A 26,680-nucleotide genomic window follows, 5' to 3' on the forward strand; every position below is an offset into this window, starting at 1 on the left:
GTCTCTAAGTGCTTCAGTCCTTATTTAATGAGGGATTCTTCAAATGTCCCAATACGGAGCTTTTATGTATGTATACGAGTTTGGCTGACATGAACACCAAAGTGTGTTTCTTAACTGATCAGAATTAAAAACATAGCGTTACACCGAAGAAAAATCAGTGTTACTTCCCATTTATGTTGTTAATGGAAAATCAAAAGACAGCATCAACAAAAAAAAATACATTTTTTATCTACTTGCTGAAATCATTTGTTTTGTAAATGTATATGTGGTGAGATTTCTAATGTTGTTTTAGATGTAAAGAATGACATCTCAAAACGAAATCACCACAGGAAGACAAAAAAATAATCTAAATGAGTTCTTGATATCCTTGTTCCATATAAACACAAAAAAGATTATATATTTTTGCTAAATAAAAAAAAAAAAAGCATTGTTGCGTATGCTCTTACAGGTTTTTTTCTTTGTGGGTAACTGAACAGCATTGATTACCATGGTACCCACATACTGTTCTCTCTGTATCTGCTGATGTAGAATAAAGGAAACACGCCAAACTAATTATTCTATTGAAAGACAGACAAAGAACTACAACGGCCTGAAAATGTACAAACGTCATTTGCTGTAGAACGCATCTGTGGTATGTGTGACTGCAGTAGAGATGTAAACGCACGACCTGGCTGACTTTAAACGACAGGAATGCCTTGTTTCTCACCGTTCTGTTTGGCCCAGTGGTGCAGGCAGGTGCTCTTGACCAGCGCCTCGTCCACCTTGCCCCCTGACATGTTGTCCATGAACTGCCTGCCGTGCTCCAGGGCCATGTAGCAGTCGCTGTGGTAGTCCCTCTCCTCCACCCGTACACAGGGAGGTACAGGGGCCCCGCTTGGCCCCCGCGTCACTACGTCTTGCTCTAGGCTTGAAATGGGTGAAAAGGGGTTGGTGCACTGGTCCTGCAGGAGCAGAATCAGCTCGTCTGGGACGCGGTCGCCCCTCCCGACTCCCGTCCTCTCCAGCGAGGAGAGCCGCAGCTCCTCAAAGCGCTTTTCTGCCTCTCTGCTGACGTCCGAGCCGCGGCCGATGATATCGAGCTCGTCCTCCAGGAAGAGCCCCGAGCCGTTCCCGTAGCGTCGGTTGACCACGGCGCTGAAGCCGCAGCTACAGGGGTCCTGGGCCTCTCCGACAGGGTCGCTCAGGTACACGCCCACGTCAGCTCCTTTTATGTTCATGTTACATACGCAGATGCAGCAGCTGTCGAAGTTGCAGTCCTTGAAGAGGTTCATGACCGACTCGGAGAGGATGAGGGTGACGTAGAGGCTGTGGGCTTCGGGGATCGAGGGCACCGTGGCCGGCTCCACTGAGTTCAGCGGTCGGCAGGTGGAGGGCGTGGACGCTGGCGAGTACAGATCTGAATTCTCACACTTGAGCGAGCCCTGGACGCTGGAGGGGCCGCGAGGTGTGCGTGGGGTGCGGGGCGTACGTGGGGTGGGGGCGGAGAAGCGCGGGGTGGCAGGCGAAGGCAGGATGCCCGCGCCACTGTTACTTGGTGGAGCACTGTTTGACATGAAGGGCGTTTGGGTCTGAGGGGTGCAGGTCTGGCTGTAGTCCTGGTCCATGGTGCTGCCCACACTGGGGATGTTACTGAGGGCAGAGAGAGATTTAAGGACGCGCATTAGAAAAGGCACTAAAACCGAACATAATCACATTTAATGCTTTTAAACCGGGGCGATGGGGTGTCCAGGGGTCCTAAGGAGGATTCATGTGATCCACAATGAAGCCATGAGGATAATTAGAACTAATCCCTATCAGACAATGACTAAGACTAGTTTGTAAATGAGAAACTTTCCCATGATAAAAAAAACAATCATCATTACATCACAAACAGGTTCCCAGGATTAGGCAGCATCAGCTGGTGTGTTGATTTACTGTGCATCTAATTGCGTCTACACCTCCAGCACAAGCACATGGAACATAGGTGTCCTCCTGCCTCCCAGAACAGCAACATTGCTTCAGACAACAACACACCGCTGCACGACTGTCTCGCTGCATTTGTGCAGACAGTTGGAGTAATAAGGCAGTAGGGCACCACGACGTTCACTACAACAGGAATGCGGAGCGGGCTCAGACTGCGCACATGTTTACACATGAGAGAACAAGAATGCGGGAGAGTGAGAAATGAGAAACGAGTAGCAAAAATAAGCAGAGGGAGAGAGAAAGACATTCAATAAACATTTCAACAAGCGTCCCTCTGAGGTAAGAGTTATTTTTGGGCTGGCAAGCAACTGTGAGGAAGCAGCGAGTGTGTATGAGAGCGCAGGAGAGCGGGGAGGGAGGGAGGGTGAGCACATCGTGTCCCTAGCTGCATGTGGGGAACAACTCCTGGCACCGACCCATTAGAAGGAAGCCCCGGCACAACGCTCTCTCCAGCCAGGGTACATTCACCACGGGAAGCAGACCCGAGAGGCAGCACCGGGACAACATTTTAAGATCTCTACCAATCACTCTTTGGACGCGAGCCAAACTTAGCCAACTGCAGTTGCCCCCCTCTCTCCTTGCACAGCCCATCTTAACAAGGCTTAGCACTCCGGTGGCTTAAAAAGCTTAAAAATGAGCCTTCCACAAATTATAGTCATTAGAAGCATTGGAAATTTGACCACCTTTGTTGCTTGTTCTGCCCCTCGTTTCCTGTCATGCTCTAGTGTGCTCAAATAAAAAGAGAAAGGTTAATAATCTTACCAATCATCAGCCAAAAGTATAACTCCATAGTTGCAATTAGCTCAAAATATAATTACCTGTTCTGTAAAAATCAGTCTGCATTTCCAGCCTGAGCCTTCTGAATAAAGTGTATGCCAACAGCTCACTTCTCAGTTAAAAGCACCGCGTCTCATCTTTCTAATAAGCCAAAACATTTTCCAATCACGGTCATACCTGAGGAAATGCGCTGGCATTCGCTCCAGGCCACTTTATTAGTTTACAGAGCTTGTACTGTCTGTTAGAAACTGAATGATTTGTTTGTGCATTTTCTGCAATAAAATTCAGCAAAAGCACACAAAGTACCGCTGACACGGTTCAAACTGAAATAAAAAGTCCAGCATTGCTATACAGTGATGAGCCACAACAATAAAAGCTCACATGTTTACCTGATTATCTTGTTGCTCTGCTGGGACTCTGGGTCCTGTCATCTACCTAAATACTGCTCCAGACCACCAACAACAATCGCAGACAACATCAGCCTCACCCAGCAGGACAATGCGCCCTACCACACTGCAACATCTGGTCTGGAGCAGCTCGAGAAGCACAACAAAAAGCCCAAGGTGCTTACTCAGCTTCCAAACACATCCCCAGAGGACCCACTTCACAACCCACAAGATCCAAGGGACCCAGTGCCAGACACCAAAGGACCCCTGTAGAGGTCCTGTGTCCGTAGTCACATGAGCCAAAGCTGTTTTGGTATCACAAGTGTGACCTGCACAATATCAGCCAGGTGGTTTTAATGTTTTGGCTGTTCACCAAACACAGGTATAATAAATGAGTCAATGCAAGTGCAACAAGGAACTTCCGTGATTACAGAAAAATCAATTACATGAAACCAGATTTGACACTTTTGTGATAAATTTGTTGATAGCTAAATTCCCGCGTTTGCATGGAAAGTAGGAAGTGCAGCTGTGGAGTTGAGAGGAGCAGTGACAGATAGACTGAAGACACCGAGCTGCTACGAGCAGTGAGGTGGCATGGAGCCGCCGTGGGGGCCCGTCTCACCACTCCAGTGATAATCCTTGTCTTCAACCAAGAAGGCATTTTACACTCATTTCCCCGCTCCGCCTGAGGCAGCCATGCATGGGAAATTGAGCTGCCTGCTAAGGTGGTGTCCAGGGAGAGACCAGAGGGTGTGTGGACAGAAAGAGAGCAGACTACAAGTACATGCTTCTTTGCACACAAAACCCTCCAGCGCAGCCTTGGCATACCTTCAGCGAGGCGAAATCAGAGTTCCTCACTAACCTTCTGCCCAGATCATCATGATCAATTAGAAGGAATATTTCAAACTGGCTGAAATCTGAACAGGTGTCTCAGACTTTAGAAAGAAAAAAAAATGCTTTGAAATGGAGGCAATAATGATATGGAAGCCTCAAGCTCCAGCAGCACACCTGTCCTTGTTGAGGAAGGTCATCACAGGCACGGCGTTGAGCATCTCCCTGCCCATGGTCCAGCTCGGTCGGTAGATGCAGTCCTCTGGTATTTTGATAGGTGGGAGACACTGGCTTGGCAATGTCTTCAGAGGTGCGAACATGGAGCAGCCTACGAACGCCTGGCACAGCTCTGGCTTGTACACAAACGAATAATCCTGCAAGATGGACAGAAAATAAAGCAAGAAGATAATGATGTGTTTACAGATCACTGCACAAAAATCTGTCCTTTGACTAGATATTGGCACAGGAAGAGTAGCAACCCTCAGAAATATTTAAATCAAGATAAAATACATACATGTATTCGTATATTACTTCTACCTGACAGAGTATCTACAGATTCAGCCCTGCTCCTAAGCGTAAGACACAGAACCTACAAATATGTATGTGACAAATTAAAACTTCAGCAGCAAGGCACCGGTGATAATTCCCTCAACTTTTTCTTTGTTCAGGTATGTGGTAGTCTTATTGAAGGCTCCTCAGCTGGACGCCTACCCTAAAAGGCAGACTCTACAACAATCATTCACTTGAAGACACCTGCTGATTCTGGTGGTAAATCCACTCTGTAGATTCAGTAACATGTAGCCGACACACAACAACAATGTGCTTTGAGTTCACACCCACCTTGATCTCAGATGGCTTGGGGCTGCAGAAGCTCTCCTCCACCTCGATCTTGAAGTGGCCTCCCAGAGACGAGGTGCCGTCCAGCGTGGTCATGCCCGTGTTGGGCTCCATGCTGCCGTAGTCCTTGCTGCACATGTTCATGGGTGAGTAGCCCATGATGTGCTGCTCCAGGGAAGGAGGCGTGGGAAACATCTGGTGCAGGTCTGCTGAACCTGGCGAAAGACAAGGACACAAATAAATCGATATATGTCAGACTGTGGATTATAATAAACCGTAAAAGTCGCTTGCTTGCCTAAAACTCAGCTTCTTACTAGTTTACAAAGACGACGCCACATCACTAGCGTCCAGGCTGCTCTGCATCAGCTCCCTGTTCATTTTAGAACTGATTGTAAGATTTTACTGATTACTTCTAAAGCTCGTGTGGGACCGGCCCAAAGCTACATAGCAGGAATGTTGACCCAATATGAGCCAGCAGGCAGCTTTAGATGCTTAAAACCGGACGTCTAAAGGGGCCATGGGGGCCCCTCAGCTTTGGGATGACCTGCCTGAGGAGATAAGGCAGAACTTCTTCTAAAAATAAAAAAATCACCTCATAAAACCCCGTTTCATAGACGCCATCTGTTTATGACTTTTATTATCGGCTGATTATTTTATTTGTGTTTATTTACACTGACATTTTCTTGTCTTCTTTATCTTAATTTTAATTTTTTTGGCCTTATTGTCTTGTTTCATGCTTTGGCTTCATCTTTTAAATCACTTTGTAAACTCTTGTTTGTAAAAATGAAGTTGGCACTCTGGAGGCAATAATATATTTATGTGTCTGAAGAGGAGCATACATCTGAACAGCCTGATAACGGGATAAACTTGATTATATCTTGAAATCATAGTAAAAAACTTTGAGGAACAAATCACGTCTTAAGATAACATGACAGCTCTCTCTCGCTGTCTGCTTTCCTTGCTGGTGCTGGAAGACGGGGGCGTGGCTTCTGCACCTACTCGTACCTGATCTCACGGATCAGGCCCGTCAGTTTAAGTTCTGCGATGTCTTTCTGTTAAATGATTTGCTGATTGGCTTCGTCGTGTCAGCGTCTCCCTTATTTGTCACGGCTGCACGGCTCAGCCCGTGACAGCAATTATGCGCATAATGTGGATGACTTAATGTATGATGTGTCACGTTAAGCTTTCAGTGTTTTCTACACATTCTGTCAAAACGCTTGCTGATGTTTGTTTTATTGTTACGCGGATGTGACAAGCGTGCCGTTGTTTTAGGCTACACGTAAATATGAAACAGATAAAGACTTATTAGATAAAAGTCTAACAGGCGTCTCGCCCACAAGTGATGAAATGTTTACATAGTTTCTCACAGTTATCTTGGCATTTCCCTGGAATTTATGTTTTCTCCTTAATGTATTCTGGAGACTATTTACAGAACAAAACAGGAGCCCCCTTTCTATACAGCTTTCATTTACTAAGCTTCCTGTCAGATGGCCACAGACGATGCAGGGACGCAAACAGTTTTTTTTTTGGTAATGGCAAGACGCATCTAGAGGGATAACAAAAACAATTTAAGATAAAGGGCAGAGGCTTGCACTGTATATTACCTGTCCATAAAACTAAAAGCCAATGGGTGATCTGAGACCAATTTGCTTCACAGTAAAATATACAGTGTTCTTAAACTCTCTTTAGTTCTGCATCCCTGAGCTCAAACATAACAGTAAGTAACAAATATTCTGCTTTTCCACAGAAAACAGTGTCTGGTCCGTCTGTGCTCAAATCAACAAATTGGGAAAAAGGCAGGACTTTGGTGTTAGCTTGAAGAAAGCCTGCAGAACAGTAACACAGAGACACCAGGACAGCAGCTACAGGATGTCTCTAAGCTGTCGTGAGCCACACACTGACAGAGCGTTAAGTTCACTACAGCCATATTCTTCACCACTAGGTGGCAAAGCCAAGTGTGAGCATCAGCTGTGCTTGAGCAGTAAAAACCTTAATTTCATTTAGTGGATTAAAGGATATGATGCCATTTCACTTAGCTGAAGTTTTGAGCAGAGGGAATACTACATTTAAAGCTGAAGTGGCTTCTAGGAAAATCTCAGTGTGCCATTCTTAATTTTCAAGGGGCTTACAGGTGTGACGGATCTGATTCTAGATTAACTCTTGCGGTAAATCCATCCTTGGAGTTTAAGGAGACAAGGCACATCAGTGAAAACAGACGCCAGTGTGGAGAGATTGAGCGATACGTACTGATGCAGGATACAGGGTCCAAAGTGGATGGCTTTGGTTCCTTGCTGCCGAATTTCTCATCCGTTCCATTGACTGGTCTCCTGGAACCAGGCTGTGGATTTAAAAAAAAACAAAAAAACATTTTAGCACCTGACCATTTTGGTAACTTCAAGCGCTGGCTAATTATTAGTGCTCTGAACTCATTGCTGTTATACTCGTCACACCTGTGGGGCTGTAATTCAATATCACACATGACATCTTCTGAGAGCAACAGCAGCACAGAGTGAGAGTTGTGAGGCAATGATGGAGACACTGCTCTGCACACGTGAACACCAGCAGAAACACACACTTGTACACACACACACACACACACACACATACGCTGTGCCAGACCACACTCTGTAATCAGATATTCATTGCAGTGTAAACCAAGGTCTCTACTAACCGCCAGATCATCCTCATCCGAGTTGAAGAGGTTGTCCAGGTCGTTGATGGACACCACCAGGTCCGTCTCGTGGATCAGGCTGGTGGAGGCCATGCGGTTGTGAGCAGCCGCACGCTGAGCATCTGCACACACACACAAACACACACACATGATGCTGAAGCTAAATATTTCTCAGTTCAAACTCCTCAAGCACACGAGTACATCTTGGCTGTTTGAGAACTCGATGAAGGAGAAGATCTCGCTTCAACGTGTGATTGCTTCTCGTGGCCGCCCAGGTTGGTCTCACATCACTTCCCTTTACTTTTAATATTAAAAACTGAAATGCTTGCGGCATGAAAAGTCCGTTATACGAGAGCTAAATTAAAAATGATTGGGAATGAATGTTGCTTATTTGGAGAATTAATGCAGCTTTAATGGACATATTTGAAAGACGTTTTATTCAGAATGTTATATCTGAATGAACACCAAGATGCAACTCGTGCCCTCTGGTGTCACCATCAAGGTCTTCAGAAGGTATCACTGTATATGTTCAGATGAAAGCAGACAAGCGCCTTACCATCTGATGGACCTGCACCTCCATCTTCACCCTGTAAGGAAAAAGTAAGAAGCAGCTTAGTAGAAAGCACAAACTGAAGGAATCTATTAGACAGTGAATATTAGATTATAAAAATGCTCAGACGGCTAAACTGCATTTTATATCAATGATGATTTTCTTTTCTTCTTAATGGGACCTCATGGCTGGGCAATGTCTGCTTCATTACTGTGTTAAAATGTGGGTGTGTGAAATCCTTTGCGCCCAAAAACTGTGATTAAGACAATATACAAATAAATTGGCTAAATTACTACACAGAGGAGGAATAGATGCAAAAAATAAATAAATAACACGTTATTAAAGCAGCCAGATTCAACTTACAAAAATGTTGCTTTCTCCAATCAATGGGAAAAATAACAGATAATAACAGTGATCTCATAGTGAAAAAAGAAAATTGGACAGAAACAGAAGTGCCGGGAAAAGGGACTCTCTGCCTCTGCTGTGGCAAATGAGATTTCCAGCGTAGTCCACAGTGAAATCATGATCCAAGGAATGGCCTCTTAGGCTCCCACCCAGACATCAATATCTGCGAGGGCTGGCCTTCTGTGTGAGTGTGCGCTCCTACGGCGGGATGTGTGCACGCGGTGTGCCGAGCAGTTCTAGCTGAGGAACAGGAATGTTATGTCCTCGCCATTGATTTCATTACGCTCCAGGGCTTTTCTCTGAGTAACGCAGGCTTTAATCTGTCTCCCTTAAAGGCCCAATCCACAGCAGTGCACAACATCCACACCAAGGCCACAATCTATAGGTGGCAATGATGCCTTAACCCCTTATCAATAACCTAGCCTTGGGTGAGCAAGTGTGTATGTGTGGAGTCTTTACATATTGCAAAAGCTCGCTTTGACTCCAAGGATGTCTGCATGAAAGCGTCCCCTCTTACTTAGGTTTCCTCATTTATGGGAGGCTTTTTTTCGTGCTTGCATCTTATACTTAATTCAGCAGGCACTGACACAGGCATACCACGATCAGATGATGGCCTATTATAGCACGAGCCACATGGCCTGTAGCACAGTCAATACCTCTCCAGTTTAAAGATCGCCTGATCACTAGATGCCGCTGGTGTGTGGTTCATACCTGACCTCAGCACTACAATGAGTGGTTAAACAGTGCTGTATGTATTTTGCCGAGCTCCAAACCCACTCACGAAAAGGGAGAAAAATGTCAAACTAATTTTGATATGCTAAATCCTTCCATTACAAGGAGAATCTCTTGGTTTAGATAAAGCATCAGCCAGGTAGGACGCTAGGTACGCCGCAGCTACAATAATAAAAGCATGTCTGAAGGAAAAGAGCTCCACCACTATGGCACTATTAGTTTAAGTTAAAACCATGCAGGAACGGGAATCCACATGTCTGCACCCACACCCGCAGGCATGCAGTAGATATACACACAGCACATAAAGCAGACAGACGGAGGAAGAGCTCCATTGCACAGACTGCTCTTCGGGGACTCTTCACTCCACTGAGAGCGGCCTTCACCCCAACATTCCAGCACAGAGCCGGGTTTTTTTCAACACACAGAAGAGAAAGAAAATATTTGAGTGCGCTTTTTAAGCTTAATGGTTCACTGAGCCAGGTTTGTGGCTCTGTGAAGCCTGCAGCAAACATGCAGACCAGAACATACACACATCAAGTCTCCTTTTCAAAGCTGGGGGCAACACCAGCTAACAGGTTGCCCTCGTCTGAAACCGGAGCCAATAGCCACGAGACAGAGGCGGAGCAGAAGAATACAGCGAGAAGAGTAAAAGAGGAAAAGGGCAGATCAAATCGAAAAACATAACAACTTCAAGCAAACTGGACAGGCCAACTATATGGTGTTCCTTTGGGCGCAACTAACAATGGTGATTCAGGAATGGCTTCCTGTTCGGTCAGACTTGGGCAGCGAAAGCGGATGTATGTAGAAAGTGGTTGCACCGTTATTTTTAGTCCAGTGTTGCTGAGGATGCTGATGGCCTATTTTCTACCTCGCCTGCTCCCAGATCTTAAAATCAGCCCTCTTGTCCCTTTCTTACCTCAGGCAACTAGTGACGAAGGCATGGATGAAGTGGTCGCTCTCTAGACTGCCTTTAAAAAGGTTTCACTCCACTTCACATTTTTCAAACTGTCACTACAGTTTTTGTAATGAATCCAATGGACTGTGGCTGAAAGAGGGATTGAAAGCAGCCAAAAAGCACTGTGCATAGCTGATTTCTAGGCAGAGTGCGGTTTAACGTGCCCGGGTCAACTCGTCAGAGGAGGAGAAGCCATGTTGTCGAGGTGACAGGAAAGTCTGAGTTTATGAAGATCCATTGAAAGTATAAATGAAAGCGTAACTCTAAAAACATCCCACTACCTGCATCTGTAGGTGATTAAACTGAAGCTAAAACATCACGCTCACATGGCTGAAGAGATGCTCTACCCTCTATTGAGGCGCTGACAACCTTCTTTCAATCAGGAATTAAACAGACACACACTCTGACCTGGAAAATGTCATTCATTCACTTATTCTCTTCAGGCTTCACTCCTGCATTTCTTAAAGTCACTCTCTGGCCTCCAACCAGTTCAGAATGCAGCAGCTCTGCTTCTCTCTGGTTATTGACAGCATCACACCACCTGACTTCTCTTCCTGTTCGTTTTAGACCTGACTGTGAGATCTTAGTGATCACCTTTAAAGCTCATCTGTATCTGGCTCCAGGCTACATAGCAGAAATGTTGACCCCACATGAGCCACCTCCAAGCTTTAGATCCTCAGGTGAGGCCCCTCAGGCTGCTCCAAGGTCGAGGCTTAAATCTGAAGGGGCCATCAGGACCCCTCGGCTTTGGAATGACCTGCCTGAGGAGCTAAGGCTGCAGAACCAACCACTTCTTCTAAATCACTTTTAAAACCCATTTCTAAAGACTTGCTCTGAGGCGATGCTGTTATTTTACTGCTTATATTATTTTATTTGCGTTTGTTTATGTTGCATTTTGTCTTCCTGTATTACTGTTGGCCTATCGTTTGTTTTTACAAGTGCTACATAAATAAAGTTATTAATATTAATATTTCTAGACACAGACACGAGCCATGATGATGATCACGGGTGGAAAGTGTAGTAAAAAGTTATTCTCTTTACTTCTCATTTACTGAACAGCTATAGTTACTTTGCAGAGCAAGAATTTACATAAAAAAAGACAGTTTATATATTATACAGGGTTATAAAGTGCGTCGAGTGAAGGCCTACGGTGCTGACCCGCAGTCTGGAACCCAGTGGACTGGACTTTTCTGCATTATTAGTTTAAGTGTTTTTGCTTTCAAAGACAACAAATTTTAAAAGCAGGACTTTGGTATTTTCAATCAGGTGAAGGATGATGAGAAGCTGTTCTGGATATCATTTCCAGTTTACGTGCGGTTTCTGCTGTAAACAGACAAAGTGAAAATGAAAGAATGTTTTCAGAGAAGAGCATCTAGACTACAAAAAAAACAAAAGATGTAAAATGTGGGTGCATATGGTACATCGGCGTGAGGTGAAATAAGATGCCTATAGCAGAGAGAATTAGGAGGCGGTGTAGGGCATATGTTGTGGGAGATGCAGTTTAATGTTCGAGTTGTACAAAGGTAATGTTTGCCAACACTGAAAGGTCCTGCAGTTTGTTGTTATGGAAACAAGTTGCAAACCCTGTTTCCAATATATCCGTCTGTTCGTTGGGAATGACCACATGAGATAAAATATAATAGCTGAGCCATGGCCGTATATTGCACCTGGTCTCTGTCAGATGCTCTTGTCCAGAGCAACAATAAGCAAAAGGGACCATTTTCACAGAGACATAATACATCCATTACTGCATCCGCTCCAGAAAGACTGGGACGAGTTCTGCTCAGCTTTCAGCGGGGAAACATTCCTCACTCCTGCACTTAGCTTGCCTTACCTTATGTTTCTTGCCTGGCTCACGCTCCCCGCCTGCCTTATCCTTCTTGTTGGAGAATGTAAACTTGACATCTCCTTCCTCGAAAGCGTACGGGTCGACCTCGGGCTCGTGATCTCCATCAGTTACAGCAGCAGATAGGTACTGGTTCCTCCTCGCTCGATACATCTGAATGCGCTCTTCGGACACCTTCAGTGGCCATTTAGATGTGGACATCACCCTGAAAAAATGAAGATACAGAGGCCTTAGAACACTAGCATAGAATCAGAAAGATGTACATCGATTCCAAGAGCTGCATGAAGGCACCGGTCAGTCTAATCAGGTATTAAATAATCAAGAGCACAGTGGTATATTGATAAATCTATAAAGGAAAATGATAACAAAAGAACCATTTCCACAACTGCTCCATTTTAGCCTGGTGCTGCTTGATATGATATCAGTGCTGCTACCATTTTTATGTGCGGTAACAGAAATGGCAGCGATAGGAAACAGTTCTGACAGCTGTCATGCAGCAGAACTAATGCATCGTGTTTGTTGTCAGACAATTACATTTGTGCTGCATTATGAAAGCACAGTGACTCCATCTCCGACTGTTCACACACTTAGAGACTGACAGTCATCACCTGTTGCCGTGGCATCACTCATCAAAACCTCCTCTGTAGACGGTGCCCTACTTCTTCCTCACACGGAACAGACCGGAGAGGGATGGAAAAGAAGACAACCACTGGCTGCTTGGCAGGAGAGGAGGAACTGACCCAACTTATGTGTTATCCCTCCCCTTCACTGCCTCCAACATTTCTCTGTACCTCTGTCCTCCCGTCATGCCTGTCCGGCTCTGATGCAAGGTGATGGTGTGCAGTGGCCTGGGCCAGAGATTAGTCGCCATTCAGAGCTGTGGCTGGGAGGATTACAGCCCACTAGAATAGGCCATCCAAGTGGCTGGCCCCTTGGGATTGCATAACCCTGCTGATAATTCCCACTACAGCCACCCTACATCCTGCGAGTCACCCCGCGTGCCGTCACATTGGACAACCCCCTCCTCCCTCCGTCCATCTGTGATTCCTTGCTAGCAGAGCTTCTTCTTGGTGAAAGTCTCCCTACAGTGCCTGTCAAACTGATAGCCAACAGACAGTACTTCTATCAGCTTCAACTCCATTACAATAGCAGAGGTTTATCTTTATCTAACCCTATCATTACTCTTCCTCTTTCCTAGCTCGGGTGTGTGTGCGCGGGTTTGTGTGTAGGAATCAATGAGTAGTGCTGGCCCTGCACATTGGTGATGTATGATGTCAAAAGGGCACATAGCAAGAGATTAACATGCTGTGTGCAGCTAAGCGCTACAGCGAACATTCTGAGGGACGGATGGGGGAGTGAAGTAAGGGGATGTGAGAGAGCGAGAAGCAGGGAGAAGGTGGGTTTTGCATCATTACTCTTTCAAAACAATCCTTTCTGGACTATTAAAAGTGTTTCAGAGCAGTCCAGGGCCACACTGCAACAGCGGGACACGTGAGATGACCTGTATGCCCAACTACCTAGTCAGTCTGTGAATGATTGAACCTTTATTACCCCGTGTGCGTGTGTCAGAGCGTAAGAGCGTTGAATAGTGATTATTAATTAGCAGATATCACTCACTCTGTGACCGACATCAGGTTGTCCTGTGACGCCGAGGCCTCGTCCCTCAGCTTGTCCCCAGGCAGCAGCGGTGTGGGCAGCTCGGCTTCTTTCCTGCGGGGTAAGTTGAATAACCTCCATGGTGCGTGGGAGCTGTCGTCCTCCAGGTTGATCGCCGCACCCACGTACACGGTGGGTTCGGGAGGCTCAGAGTAGGCCGAGGCCCCAGAATGAGGGTGGGGGTGGTGGGGGTGGAAGTGCTGATTGAGACCCTCTGGCCCTCCGGGTTCCTCGCCGCCGCCCTTCACGCCGACCAGGCAGGGCTCGGGGGGCGGCTGGTAGAAGTGTTGGCTGTTGGGCGTTGAAGGGTTCTTCATGCCTTCTCCCGACTCCTCGCCGCGCTCACAGGGGTGGGGGCTAAGCGGTGGGGGTTGGGGGGAGTTGGCTTGTTCTGATGGCCCAGCGTTGACCCCCCCACTGTGGAGCTGGGGGGCCTTTTGGATGGCGGACACATCTCCGGAGCGGATGCTGGGAAACCGTGCTCCATCCTGACCCCTCATGGCCAACCTCTGGCCTGCCGTCGCCTCGGTCTCTATTGAAGCTTCGTCGCTGGTCAGGCTGCGGTGATGGAAGGGCGTCTGGGGTCTTTTCTGTTGCTTGTCACCTTTCTCTGGCTTCTCTCCTCCAGTTTTGTGCTTGGTAGGAGGCTGGGAGGGCTGGCCTGCTGACTGAGTTTGGCCTGGGGTGCTGCCTGTTCGCTGCTTCACTGATTTGTATCTGCGGGGGGAGAAGACAAAAAGGGAAATACGGTGAGACAGAGATGATCTATGCTGTGTGAGGATTTTTCATTTTCACGATGCAGAAAGATGTAAAATATCAATCCAAACCCCAACATCTGCTTCTTCTGGAAAACATCAATTGACTCAATTACTCTCACCTGCAACAAGGCAGCCTCACTAATTTACCTCGAATCAATTAGCAGGAAACACATACTTCACATATCAGCTGAGAATAAGACTGCAATACCCAATCTGCATAGGCTGCTGCACATTCATCATTTTCCCAATTATTCAGTCAATCTCATGACATGAACAAATTACATCTTCTAAAGGCCTCTATATTATCTTTTTCCAAGACATCCAAAAAGAAAATCAATGAAGCAAATAAACAAAGTGCTGCCAGAAGAGAATAAACAGTATCTCACCATCTAATCTCTACTGCCCTTCAAATGATGGGCATTTATGGCTGTTTTCTGTTTTAATACAACACATCATTATTACTCCCTCGTCACCGAGACCTGCTGGTCACCCTAATAACCACCTGCCTGCTATAGCTCACCTAACTCGCCCACAACCGACCGACCATTGCCTTGCCGCTACCACTGTACCAACTGCCCTCCTACATCCTGGTAGACGTATGCCAGACGGTCTTGGGTCAGCATCGGTGTTTCTTTACTCACTCAGCCTACTGTTGTGGTTACACATTAGCGTGCTGACGAGGAATCTGTGCCTCTTTAATGACCGGGGTAGTTGTGTGTCTTGACAATTAGACGTCAACATAAGCGGACACACCGAAGGTTTCAATCTACAAAACAAAGCTAATGGCCATTAAAACTGGCAAAGCAGAGCTTCCCATTCCTGTGTTGCCAAAGTGCTGGGTGGCTTCCAACAAATTAACATGCTCCAGCTGACTTGCCCAATCCACTCTGCTCTCAACTGCGGTCCAAGTCGGCTCTCCTCACCCTGGGTGGAGAAAAAAAAAAAAAAAGCCTGGTGCAGAGGATTCCCCAGTCGAAGGATGCTCAAGACTGGGTGCCTCAAAAACACACACGAAACACCACTACTTGCTTTTTAACCGCCAGTCAGAATTAGAAGGTGTTCAGCTCACTGGTTAAACGTGGAGCCTGCAGTGGACAAGCTGATGCTCTCTACTCAAGACAAAGAGGACATCAGCATGATTCCAGATGAATGTTTGCTGCACAGAGACACTATAGTGGTAGTTTCTGAATTAAACACACTCAGAGAGATAACATGAGAACTGTCTCCTTTTTAAGCGTCAGAAATTATGAACAAACATATTAACTCTGACAACGTACCCCCAGATGTCAGTAAATTACACTTTAAAAGCACTGAGACTAATGGTAGACTAAGCAAAAACAACAGCAGAGAATTCCCAACACTGTACAAGAAGCTAAATCAGTTATCAAACCCGTGAACTAGTAAAAAGACACAGAAGTATGGCTTAAATACACTGAATAAACCATCAGGTAACTACCGCAACAAATCAATTAAGGGATTAAATGGAACGCTGACGCAGCACTAGAGACGGAGCTTACGTAACTAGTGTAAACAGTAACCAGCTATAGTCACAGTGCACACGGGCTCTGATCAGAAGGATGTACAACACTTCTTTCAGCATGTCGGTCCGCTCACCATGCTGTTTACATGATGAGTTACACCTCCAAGGTGTGTAGCGCGCACAGTGATCATCTTCCTGACTGTGTCACAACCAATCACACTTTGCCTTACGTCAAACGGACAGCGCTGTTATTTATTCATCTGTGTATTTATTTATTTATCTATCTAACGATGCAATTTGTACAATTCCTCTGACAAGCAATTGTGAATTTACCAGCTGGTTGCAGCTGCCGTTAAGAGAGAGAGAAGCTGAAGCCTGAAGGAAGCAGGAGACAGTCGATTGCTGTTTAATTCAGGAATGAGGCCCAAAAGACCGTAATTAACTAAAATGTGACAAGAAAATACATGTACAACTGAAATTCTCCCATACAAGAGAAATAAAGGTGTGTAGGTAACACACGCAAAGAATAGCGTGAACATTAAGGTGTCAAATTGTGATGTAGGAAATTATATGCTTGCATGCGGTGTGTGTTTTATTGTATTCTTAAAGGAGGGTGCTCGCAATTGAGATATAGAGGAGGTTCACACTCAGCGTGGCCTTCGCCCGTCGACTCCTGGAAGTACGCATCTGTTATTAATAAGTCCATCAGTCCTTGCAGATGAAGCAGCAACGTTTTACCAGATAGATATGAACTCATTCAACGTGTTCTGAGCTTATTTGTAAATATTATGAGCCTGCAACCCACATGCTTCTTTTACCGCCACAGAATGTCTGAAGAACTCCATCAGAGGTCAAACTGTTCCATCCCCCTGAAATTATTCCCATCAGTGTTGGAATAAAAATGTCTGACTTACAGAAACACACGACCCAGCAGAGGTTTCAGCCCCGCCACGGCTGTCACTTACACAAAATAGTGATAAATTGAAAAATATGAAGAATAATATGCCTGTCAAAGTGGAGACGTGGATATAACTTGCAGATATTTCGCTGACTGCGGCCCTCTGCGCCTGTGTTCAAAGCCCTGTGGACGCTGTATAAACTCTTTGAAACGTCTTTGAGCACACATGTGTGAGCGATACCTGCAGATACTGTGTGTGATCGTGGAAAGGGACTGACCTGGAACAGCTGCAGTACGACCTCTGTGAATGCTCCACAAAATCCCAGGCTCCCAGCTTCTCAGTCAGCTCCTCCTCGCAGGTACCGTTGGTTGCAGCTGAAAACTTGCGCCTGGGGAGCAAACCAAAAGCATTAACGACAAGTCTCCTGAGGGTAAATTCTTAGTTTAAGTCTCGCCACTCCCTAAACTCTTGTCCTACAATGTTTTGCATGGGAAGGAGCCTGTCCTCTTTTTCATACAATTTTTGAATTATGGCACAGATCACCAAAAGTGTGCAGCCTTGTCTCATTTTTCTTGACTATAATTGAGCTTTGTGCTGAGGCTGATTTCATCATCGTCCTTGGAGCGATAATACTGTGCCTGACAAGGAAGCGGCTAACTATAGCCGACATTCTGTGCTTGGTCAAGGGGCAGCAGATCCCGGGGTGCTCCCAATGTGTCAGATTCACTGATGTTGAATAATACAAAAGACCAAGGGACAAAACTGCAAGCTCTTACTTTAATTACTTGTGATCATTATATCCATCTAGGTTTCCTCAGAATCTGTGTGTAGTTTAGAGACATTAAACCCAAAAACCTCAGACATAAAGGTAGTTTACAAGAAGCTGAAAAAGATTAGAAAGGCAACAGTGCTGCTGGCCACAGCAGTCAGAGAGCAAGGCCTTCTCAGAAAAAAACATAATCAGAAAATGTTCAAATATTGACCAGCTAAACAAAGGTCAAACATAACTTGGCACCTGGGCCAGTGCAGAACTTTGGACCCACTGAAGTAGTTGGGTTATTTGCACTGTGCCAAACTGAAAATGAGATTCTTAACTTTTCAAGAGTGCTTAAACACTGCTGCACAACCGTGCTCTTCTTTTCATGGCTTGTTACTAAAACAAGAAGCACTGTTAAATACAGAAAAGCACTTCTCCAGTCAGCCTCTCCTGACTGACATGAGAGAGCTGGCAAATGGCTCGATGGCTTCATGATTTCGCACAATACAGGTGAGTATAAGCTTTTACTTTGGTTGGTTTAGCGCCACATTTGTATGCTCGTGTGCTCAGTTTACTTAAACTACAGCACTTCTGTGTAATATGTACGTCTCACAACCAGCAGAGATGATTATTTTTGTGCAGAGAATCCAAAAAAAGAACAAGATCAAGAGTAAAAATATGTAAAGTGTTCAATGTTTAAGTTTGGGGTAATTTTTCTTTATTGCGTAGTTATTAAATCCCCATGACTTTTAAGACACTCACTTGTTCTGGGCACGGTTGATATTGCACTCTTGCCACACACGCTCCACCACATGACTGGCGAGCCGGCGTGGAATCTTCCCCCCATGGTGACTTGTTCTGTCCACGCTGAACGCATCAGATGATGAAGGCATCTTAACCCACTTCTGGGCCGAGTGAGAGTCCACTGTGTAGAGAAAGAGCAAAGTTAACAGACCATTTGACAAAAAAAACGACCAATTCTCCCGGCCATGTCAAGAGAAAGCCTCGACTTCGCTGAAGTTTGAAGGCTATAGATCTGTGCTCTGTTTATGCCACTACCTGTCTGCGCCTCCTCAGGTGATGTGGGAGGAGTGAGGGTCACCAAAGACATGGCGGGCTCTCGCTGGGAAGCAGGCACTTGGTGGCCACCCGAGTAGACGGCAGTGCAGTGGGAGGACCCCACAGGGGCCACAACAGGGATGTCTGACTGGGGTACCAGCACAAGGCAGGCTGGGTACACCATACGTACACCACCTAAACACACACACACACACACACACACACACACGGGATGTTAAGGAACCAAACCAGCAGGAAACTTCACAGCAGCTAATCTAAATCATTTGTATTTTGCAAACTGACCGACGAGAACCTCCACAGAGGCCAGAGAGTCATCCTCCCAGTCCATGTCTTCCGCCTTGTCCTCCGACACGCCCTCCTTGGCACTGGGACTGATGGGATAGAACTGGTTCCACTCCTCAATCAGCTTCTGGGTGGGTGGGTCTGACATCTTAAACGACTGGCCCGTCAACGTCCCGTTCAGGCCAAACGGACTCAGGATCACTGGTCAGAAGAAACAAAGACAACGTTAGTCGGCCTCCTACTTTGCAGCAGCCATGTTTCTCCTAATAGCTGTATTGCTTCAGTTGTTTACTTGCTTGCATTTCTTTTTTTTATTCTCCTCGTAAGCCTGCCCACTCCCCATCCTTCCTCCTATCATGGCCCTATTCCCTCCTATTGTCTCTCCTCCTGTACGTCTTTTGTCCTCTCCTCTGTCTCTAATTCACACCTTCCCTAATTCCCTTCTTCTTTGTTCTTCCTATTCTCACTGCTGTAACAATCTAATTCTTCTTATCTTAATCATCTTTCCATTCTTCCTTCTTACATAAGATTTCCTCTCACAGTTCTTCTGCCATCTTCAGCCAAATCAGCAGCGATTTGACCTTTTCAGACGCCAATTATTCTGCAGCGGCGACCTCTCAGAGCCCATAAACAGAGGCTTATAAAAAGGGCCACTCCTTCGCAAACACACTTGACCTCACAGACATATGAGAGGCACTGAAAGAACCCATCAATCTGCTTACAGAGCAGACAGACATCCATCAGCCAATGCAGATAGTACCATAAACTAACATGCATAATGCATACGTATCGAGCAGAGAAACCGTATGCATATCAACTGGCGACACGCATATACACTCACACAAGCTGTCATCTTGCAATGCATCTATTCTCTTTCTATTTCTCCGTGTCTATTATGCATTGGAATGTGGAGAGGGGGTATAATGGCGCTGCGAACACACTGGCTGGGTGGGTGTGAGTGTGAGCATTTGTTAATGTCTCTCTATGCTCTGCCTTTCTAGTATGTCATTACTAGACTGGATGGCCTCGGTCCCCAGGTATTGATCCAGTGGCTGGACCGCAGAACAGCTTCCATGATAGGAAAATGGCAAGAGACAATAGAAAAGAGGAGACAAGATGCATCAACAATCTTTCAATAGAGAGACCTTGGCAGCTGGGGGTGCTTTCTGACAAAACGCCCTGCAAATGGTGAGCTTCAAATCCCAGACATCACAACAATCGAGATGTATTCCTTAAGATTTTTACAAACCTGTGAGTCATTTCAATTCTATTCATGCTCCTGTTTATCTGTAGCAGCCATTCGATGTGTATATATTCAATAATTAGCTCTATATGCAGTCCTTTTATTAGCAGTGGTGGAATCTGTCATTCCCATGTAGGATTCAGGTTGGCTTCTGAAGCAGAAGGGATTCAAAGTAAACAACTGAGGGGGATTTTAACTCACTGATATAAGCCTCAATGTTTGGCGGGCACTCACTTTAAATTATGCACGAGCTATAATAACTTTCTGCAACTGCAAACCAAAGTTTTGTCCCGCTGCTGCTGCTTCTCGAGCTTTCAACGGTGGAGTTTATGGGGAAACAGCTACAGAAAAATCACAAAGCCGCCGTAGCTAGAGCAACCTGCAGTCATTCGTCAGATATACATCTACATTAAAGCAAGACAGAAAAGACTTTTTTGGAATTTTCTTCATCGATTGAGCATTTCTAAATACTGTGGGAAGAGAGTGAAACAGTCCGAGCTGTCACATGAAGCCAAGAGGTGGCACACTAAACCTCTGAGCAGTTCCTTCACCGTGCCCTGATGTGATGAACGGAAAACTGCTCACACCACGTACAGCGTGAAACCACACTGTAGGCGTAGCTGCTACTGACTGATGAGCAGATACACCAGCTGCTTTTCTGTTGTGTTTCTAAAAACTCAGTTTATGCCACAAAGGTGTGCGTTAGGTAAATCTGTCATCTGTCCAAACCTGTGAGGACCCTTCAGAATGCATAACTACAAAGACTATATGCATTGCATCCACCAGATAAAAATAAATGCTTGCCTTGTGGAGAGGTTGTGTGACGAGATTTGCCATCATCCACACCTCTACAAGTCCTCATTAAGAGATCTAATTGAAGTAGTGGATTGCCGGACTTTGGAGGTGCTTCCTATCGACGCTGCGGGAACTTCCAAATTCTCTAGAAACTGTGTGCCATGTTCGCTCAGTGTGTTTGGGACATAAACAGCCTATTGTATAGCACTCGGCACACCTCAGGAAAGAGTCACTGACACAAAACAGCAAAACAAGGTCACGCAGTGACTCTGAGAAACATCCACAGGAGCCCCGTGTGTTCTGTGATGTGACCATCTACGAGGAGTGACACCCACCCAACGGACATGTGTCAGGTCTGCGTTTAAAGTCCACAGGGATGCCATTAATTAAAAAAAGTGGGCGCAGCGTTCAACCACGCTAACCGTTGCTACGCTAACCACGCCGGTTGCCAAACAGACTTTAAACGAGAAGGACATTCCTGTTTTGACAGAAAAATCTCATGCACAGATCCAGCACTTGTGGATATTTTAAGGACGCAGCTGGCAGGTGCTCGTGGAAGATAAGTAACACGGTGCTAGAGTGGAGGCACTGTTAAGCTTTACCATGCAAAGTCTGGCACCTTGAGAAATAATATTCTTTACCGTCAAGGGAGCAGCATTCACAAGACCCAAATACTACTTTTTTTTTTAAAATCATGAAAACATGTCGTCTAGACACAACGAGTCCTGAACGCCCCTCGGCGTACAGTTCCAGCCTATAGAACATACTAGCTCAGCAAAAACAGCCCAACGGAGGGAGGAACAAAAGGTTATTTATGTTGCGATACACAACAACATCCAGCTACGGCCGATCATATTAACCTTGATTAAATTCAACCCCACTCCTTTCCCCTTTCATTTCTGCATTCCTTGCTGCGCACACACTCGCAAGACCCGAGGCCAGTTGTGGAGGAGAGATCAAATTCAGCACAATTATGGAAATGGTTTACCGTTTTCCCCATCGCCACCCCACCTCATCCTCCCCTCTCTCCATCCCTTCTTCCCCCCACCTCCTCTCTCTCTCTCTCTCTCTGGCCGTGAGTCTATCTCCAGCTCCCTGAAGACATGTCAAATGTGCTCAGATCAGTGTAATGGGCTGAGAGTTCATTACATTCACTCTGCGCCCTTTTATGAGGTCACATCCTGGAGAGGTCTGCCTGCCGGAGCGCTCTGCCGCACAGTAAACCAAGCTTGGCAGAGGTGAGCGGGGAGAGAGCGAGCAACGGGGGGAGGAGGAGGAGGAGATGGATGGATGAAGGGGGATGGAAGTCAGCCCTTCCTCAACGCTATGCTTGGTTAGCCCGGAGGAGATACACTGCGGCGGTGAAAACACACACCTGCGCACAGACACACAGCGCCGGCCGTAAAACACGTACGTACACACACTACAGAGAGACACATGTCCGCTTCATTTGGACACACATAAATCAGCGTTCTCACAATGAGATGCAGGTACCTCACGGAGCGCCCGAGGGTGTTTCTAGCGTCTTCCATCAATGTGAGAATTAACACGTCATTCTAATAGTTCAACAGGAAGATCATCTATAAGAACAGAGCATTCAAACCAGTTCCCTAAAGTAAACAGCGTCATCTCACAGCGGAGACAGAGGGTGTGTGTGTGGGAAACGCTGAACTTTATGACAGGATATCAACATTATAGACCATCAGCAGACAAAATTAGCCAAACCATCTATTAGCTGCTGACTGGGGAGCGATATGATCATCTTAAATGGCTAGAAATACCGCCGACATCCCTATAGGAACCCATACGCCAAGTTCCAATGATCATTTTATTTTTATCCGAGGGATTAGTCTTTAACTGAGGGGTATTATCGCCTTCCTTTAGGAGGGCTCTGGAGATGGTAAAGGGGTTGGCTATACGGGAATTACTGTGGTGAATGGAGGACGTGATCACTGTTATTACTGCGGAGGGGGCGTACGGCGAGAGGACAGCTGGATCACATCTATCTATGTAACTATAGATTAGAAGGTAAAAGAGGAAAACCTCTCCTCTGGGCTCATGTCTCATTCCACCTCATTTTTTTATTTTTTTTGTCGAGAGTACATTCAGAAAATTTAGGATGAGAAATTCACTCCAATCGATTCCTTTTGGCCATGCATAGTTTTAAAGAGTCCACATTATGCACATTTACAAGTTCAGAATTTAACTTTTGTGGTTCACTACAATATGTCAACATGCTTTAATGTTCAACAATCACATTGTTTTTCTCATACTGTGCATTGGAGCCTGTTCTCTGCTTTAAATGCATCTCATTATGCAGACTTGATGACGTAAATAAGTAACGGAGGAAGAGTCTCTACATCAGACGAGGTGTTTCAGGCAGGTAAGGAGCAGCGCTTTCTGTGGGAGACAATAACTCTCTTTGGCTTCAGCTTGCAGACCTTTTACCAAAGCAGCATAACATGAGCTCCTAAATCCTTTGAACGCCGAGCAGTTTCTGGGCTTGTTCTGCTACTGTCACATTTTTATTCACTCAAACACAAAGCCCTGCAACTCAATGGAAACCGTACAGCCACAAGATACGTCTGTTTTGTGGAGTATAACAAAAGTTTTAATGCTATAAATCTTAAAAATGAAGAAGTTGAATTTCTTTGATTACTTGTTTGACAAAATTTGAAAAAAACCTACAACCATCATGTACAACACTTGATAAATTGTGTTGCTTCTGCACATTTATTTTTATTTTTTTTAAAGAAAACATGCCTTCCAATGCTGCCAGCGGGTTTTGAGGTCCACAGGGTTAATGTGTGTATTAATCTGGAGTCTGGTGCAGGTGACATGCTGTTAAATCACAGTCGAGCCCATTTATGTGGCTTAATGCTGCTGAGGAAACATTCGGGGGAAGTCGGCAAACTATGCAAACCAAGCGGCTGAGTGCAGCTGGATAATGCTGTTTATACCTCTATTCTGATATAAATATCAACAGCGTGAACGTGTGAAATAATTTGAAATCTCATAATGTTATTCAGAAAGTGAACCATTTCCTTTCCTGCACAAGTAAGACAGAATGTATATTACAGTCATTACATTAACATTTGTGTGTGTGAGCGGAAACGCAAGCAGACAATGGTTGTGGGATTACATGGCGTTTGGCTTGGGACGGGGTAATGAATTTAGAGCCAATGATGGAATATCATTAGAGTCACAGATTTTTTACAACTGCACTACAATATAATTTAAAGTGACTACGGAGGCTTTTCTTTTAAACTGGCTGGAAGCCAATCTGTAATGAAAGACGGGCTGACAGAAGATTATATATGCATTATCTTGGCAACAGCAGCCAACACGGCACACGCAGATTGCCTAATATATTTCATTCACAAAATTACACCTCGGTACTTACGCTGAGCATTAAACATTTAATATTTACAAGAAAAGATGACAAAAGATTCTGAGAGCGTATTTCACTTATTGACGGTGGTGCGCTCCACTTTTATCTCTTCTGGCCAACAGGGTCTGTGCTCTGCTCAGTAGCTTGAAGATATTGTGAGACAAATGGGATTTTTAATTTTTATTTTAACTTGTATTTCAGTACAAGCAAAAAGTTTTGTTTTTTTCTGAATGCAAGAGGTATAGTCTGTAGAAGAATTAGACCACAGTGGAAACAGTCAGATTACATATGATTCAATCCTGAAATCAGGAGTGAACCAAATGTTTCTGGGGTCTAGACGCCACCTTGAACTACACGATCATAGTTTTCTGACATTTTATAGATTAAACAAGAACATAATTACCAGATTATTTGACAACGAATAAAATTAAATGCTGCAACTTTATTTTCAATATCTGAGTAGAATTTCACGCGTTCCTCTTCTTGTCTTCACAAACAGCGTTAACAAGGCCTGGTCTCCCTACATGCTGCTTGACAAGAACTTCACCTTCACCTGAGATTTCACCTGAATGACCTAAGGCAAACATCCCATCTTTTCATCTGCAAGCTTAAATAAATCTTTCTCTACACTAAGACACTGGACCATTTTGCACAAAAGTCACACTTCTATCAGAAAAAAAACATCAAAATTTGGTAATTTATCACCATATGTATTTTCACTAAGCTGTAGTATATGAAAGACTTCATCAGATGACTCCCAACTTTGAAAAAACTTAAGAATAAAAGCCACGTGCTACCAGTTGTTGTAGCTGTCTCGGTGCACATCCACATGTCAAAGGGCTTCCACAGGATTCTGATTACGGCCTTTTGTTTTGTATTGAAATGAGAAATTCTAATGCAGCCTTGATGCATAAAATTAAAGATAATATGAGCTGCAAGTATTTATTCTTCCCCACAAAAAAAATCAGGCGGTCTCCGTTATCTGCCACATGCAAAATTCCAGACGCCGCCGCTCGGAGTTTGCCGAAGTTTCAGGGTAGCGCCGTGTGCCGCCACGACTGTGTGTGGTGCTTAGCTCGAAGGTTAAAACCAAAGCGACAAATTACAGGACGGCACCGTCTGTTTACGCAGCCGCTCATCAGACTTTTAGGAAACAAGTGGGCATCGTGTGCACGAGCACTGAATGTTTTCAGCTGAAGTCCCAGTTATAATTACACATCATCATGAGGTTGCACTGGTTTCTAACTGGCCCAAAGGGGGCTGCATAATCCACAGAGGACTCAGTGCTTACTGTTGCATGTTTTCTTTAATTGTTTTCACTCAAACTGTGCCTGAGAACACGTCAGACTGCATCGAGAACAGAACTACCAGGTAAAGCGGAGACTCACCTTGGAAGGGGCTGGACGCCTGCTGAGCCAGAGTGAGGTGCTCCTCCGTTAGATGGTAGACAGGCTGGTGCTGGTTGATCTCCACACTGGTGCACACGTTGCTCTCACCATGTAGGAAGAAGGTGAAGGCGCAGGATAGGTGTTCACTGTGAGGAAGGAGAGGAAGAAAGAGCTGAGATGAGTCATTCGGGATCCCACTGCTTTAATATGCACCTTTGAAAAGAAGTGAGGCTTGCAATGAATAACCCCAATAGACTGTGGGGTAGAGAAGTGACTGCTGTGAGGAAAAAAGGGAGAAGATCAGATAGTCTAGTTCGTGTTCCTGTTCACAGGCAGAGAAGAGGAAGAGATGGCAGGGAGAGGAAAGGTAGAGAGAGAAAAAATATGACTGCAGAAGCCTGTCTTTTTCTTTTTCTTTTTTTTTTGTCACAGGACACAATGGAATCTCTCTTCTCACTCATATTCTGCTGCAACATGACAGAGACTCTGGATAGAGGCGATGAAGCCGGAGATAGATTCAAGGGAGTAAAAGAAGAAGCTGCTAATCTGATAGAAAAATGCCTCCCGTGCCCACATGAAACTGCACTGATAGCTGGACAACTTTTTAGTCCCATATCGCTGGAGATGATAATGAGGTGTGTCCTGCATCTCTCCAGTGTTGTGCTCACTAGTAATCCCTTCAAAAGATGACAAATGTGAGAGGGAATTCAAAGCGTCAACACTTAAACAGCATGGGCAGCAGTCAGGATGCGAGTCAGTCAAAAACAACACAGGTGGTCTGTAGTGAAGATGTGCTTCTGTCTGTCTGTCTGTCTGGTGGTTGATGGTGCTGTGAGTAAAACAAAGGGGCGAGCCCGGACCAACCCTGGCACTCCAGCCAATAAGCTCAGCTACAACAGGACCGTCTCTCTGCCGCTCGTACGCAACACAACAGCTCCTCTGCTCACAGCAACGCCTGCCTGTGCCAGTCTGACCTCAGCAGCAACACAACAAAAAAGA

The 26,680-nt window shown here is 45.3% G+C and overlaps 1 protein-coding gene across 2 annotated transcripts in view; it reads right to left on the minus strand.

Moving 5' to 3' along the window:
• med13a (mediator complex subunit 13a) overlaps nt 1–26,680 on the minus strand; it is an 81,430-nt gene that overhangs the window by 16,205 nt on the left and 38,545 nt on the right. Inside the window, exons 4-16 of one of the 2 annotated variants that reach the window (XM_008284834.1) lie at nt 25,682–25,827; nt 18,865–19,065; nt 18,562–18,756; nt 18,265–18,427; nt 17,023–17,133; nt 13,570–14,325; nt 11,941–12,157; nt 8,021–8,051; nt 7,465–7,586; nt 7,041–7,131; nt 4,797–5,008; nt 4,134–4,330; nt 707–1,629 (exon numbers count right to left, since the gene is read on the minus strand). In XM_008284834.1, the coding sequence (XP_008283056.1) occupies nt 707–1,629; nt 4,134–4,330; nt 4,797–5,008; nt 7,041–7,131; nt 7,465–7,586; nt 8,021–8,051; nt 11,941–12,157; nt 13,570–14,325; nt 17,023–17,133; nt 18,265–18,427; nt 18,562–18,756; nt 18,865–19,065; nt 25,682–25,827 (3,365 nt within the window). Of the gene's footprint in view, nt 1–706; nt 1,630–4,133; nt 4,331–4,796; nt 5,009–7,040; nt 7,132–7,464; nt 7,587–8,020; nt 8,052–11,909; nt 12,158–13,569; nt 14,326–17,022; nt 17,134–18,264; nt 18,428–18,561; nt 18,757–18,864; nt 19,066–25,681; nt 25,828–26,680 lie in introns of both variants that reach the window. The other variant, XM_008284835.1, reaches the window with a different exon arrangement.

The sequence above is a fragment of the Stegastes partitus genome, unplaced genomic scaffold, assembly GCF_000690725.1.
Source record: "Stegastes partitus isolate 25-593 unplaced genomic scaffold, Stegastes_partitus-1.0.2 Scaffold375, whole genome shotgun sequence".
Taxonomy (NCBI): domain Eukaryota; kingdom Metazoa; phylum Chordata; class Actinopteri; family Pomacentridae; genus Stegastes; species Stegastes partitus.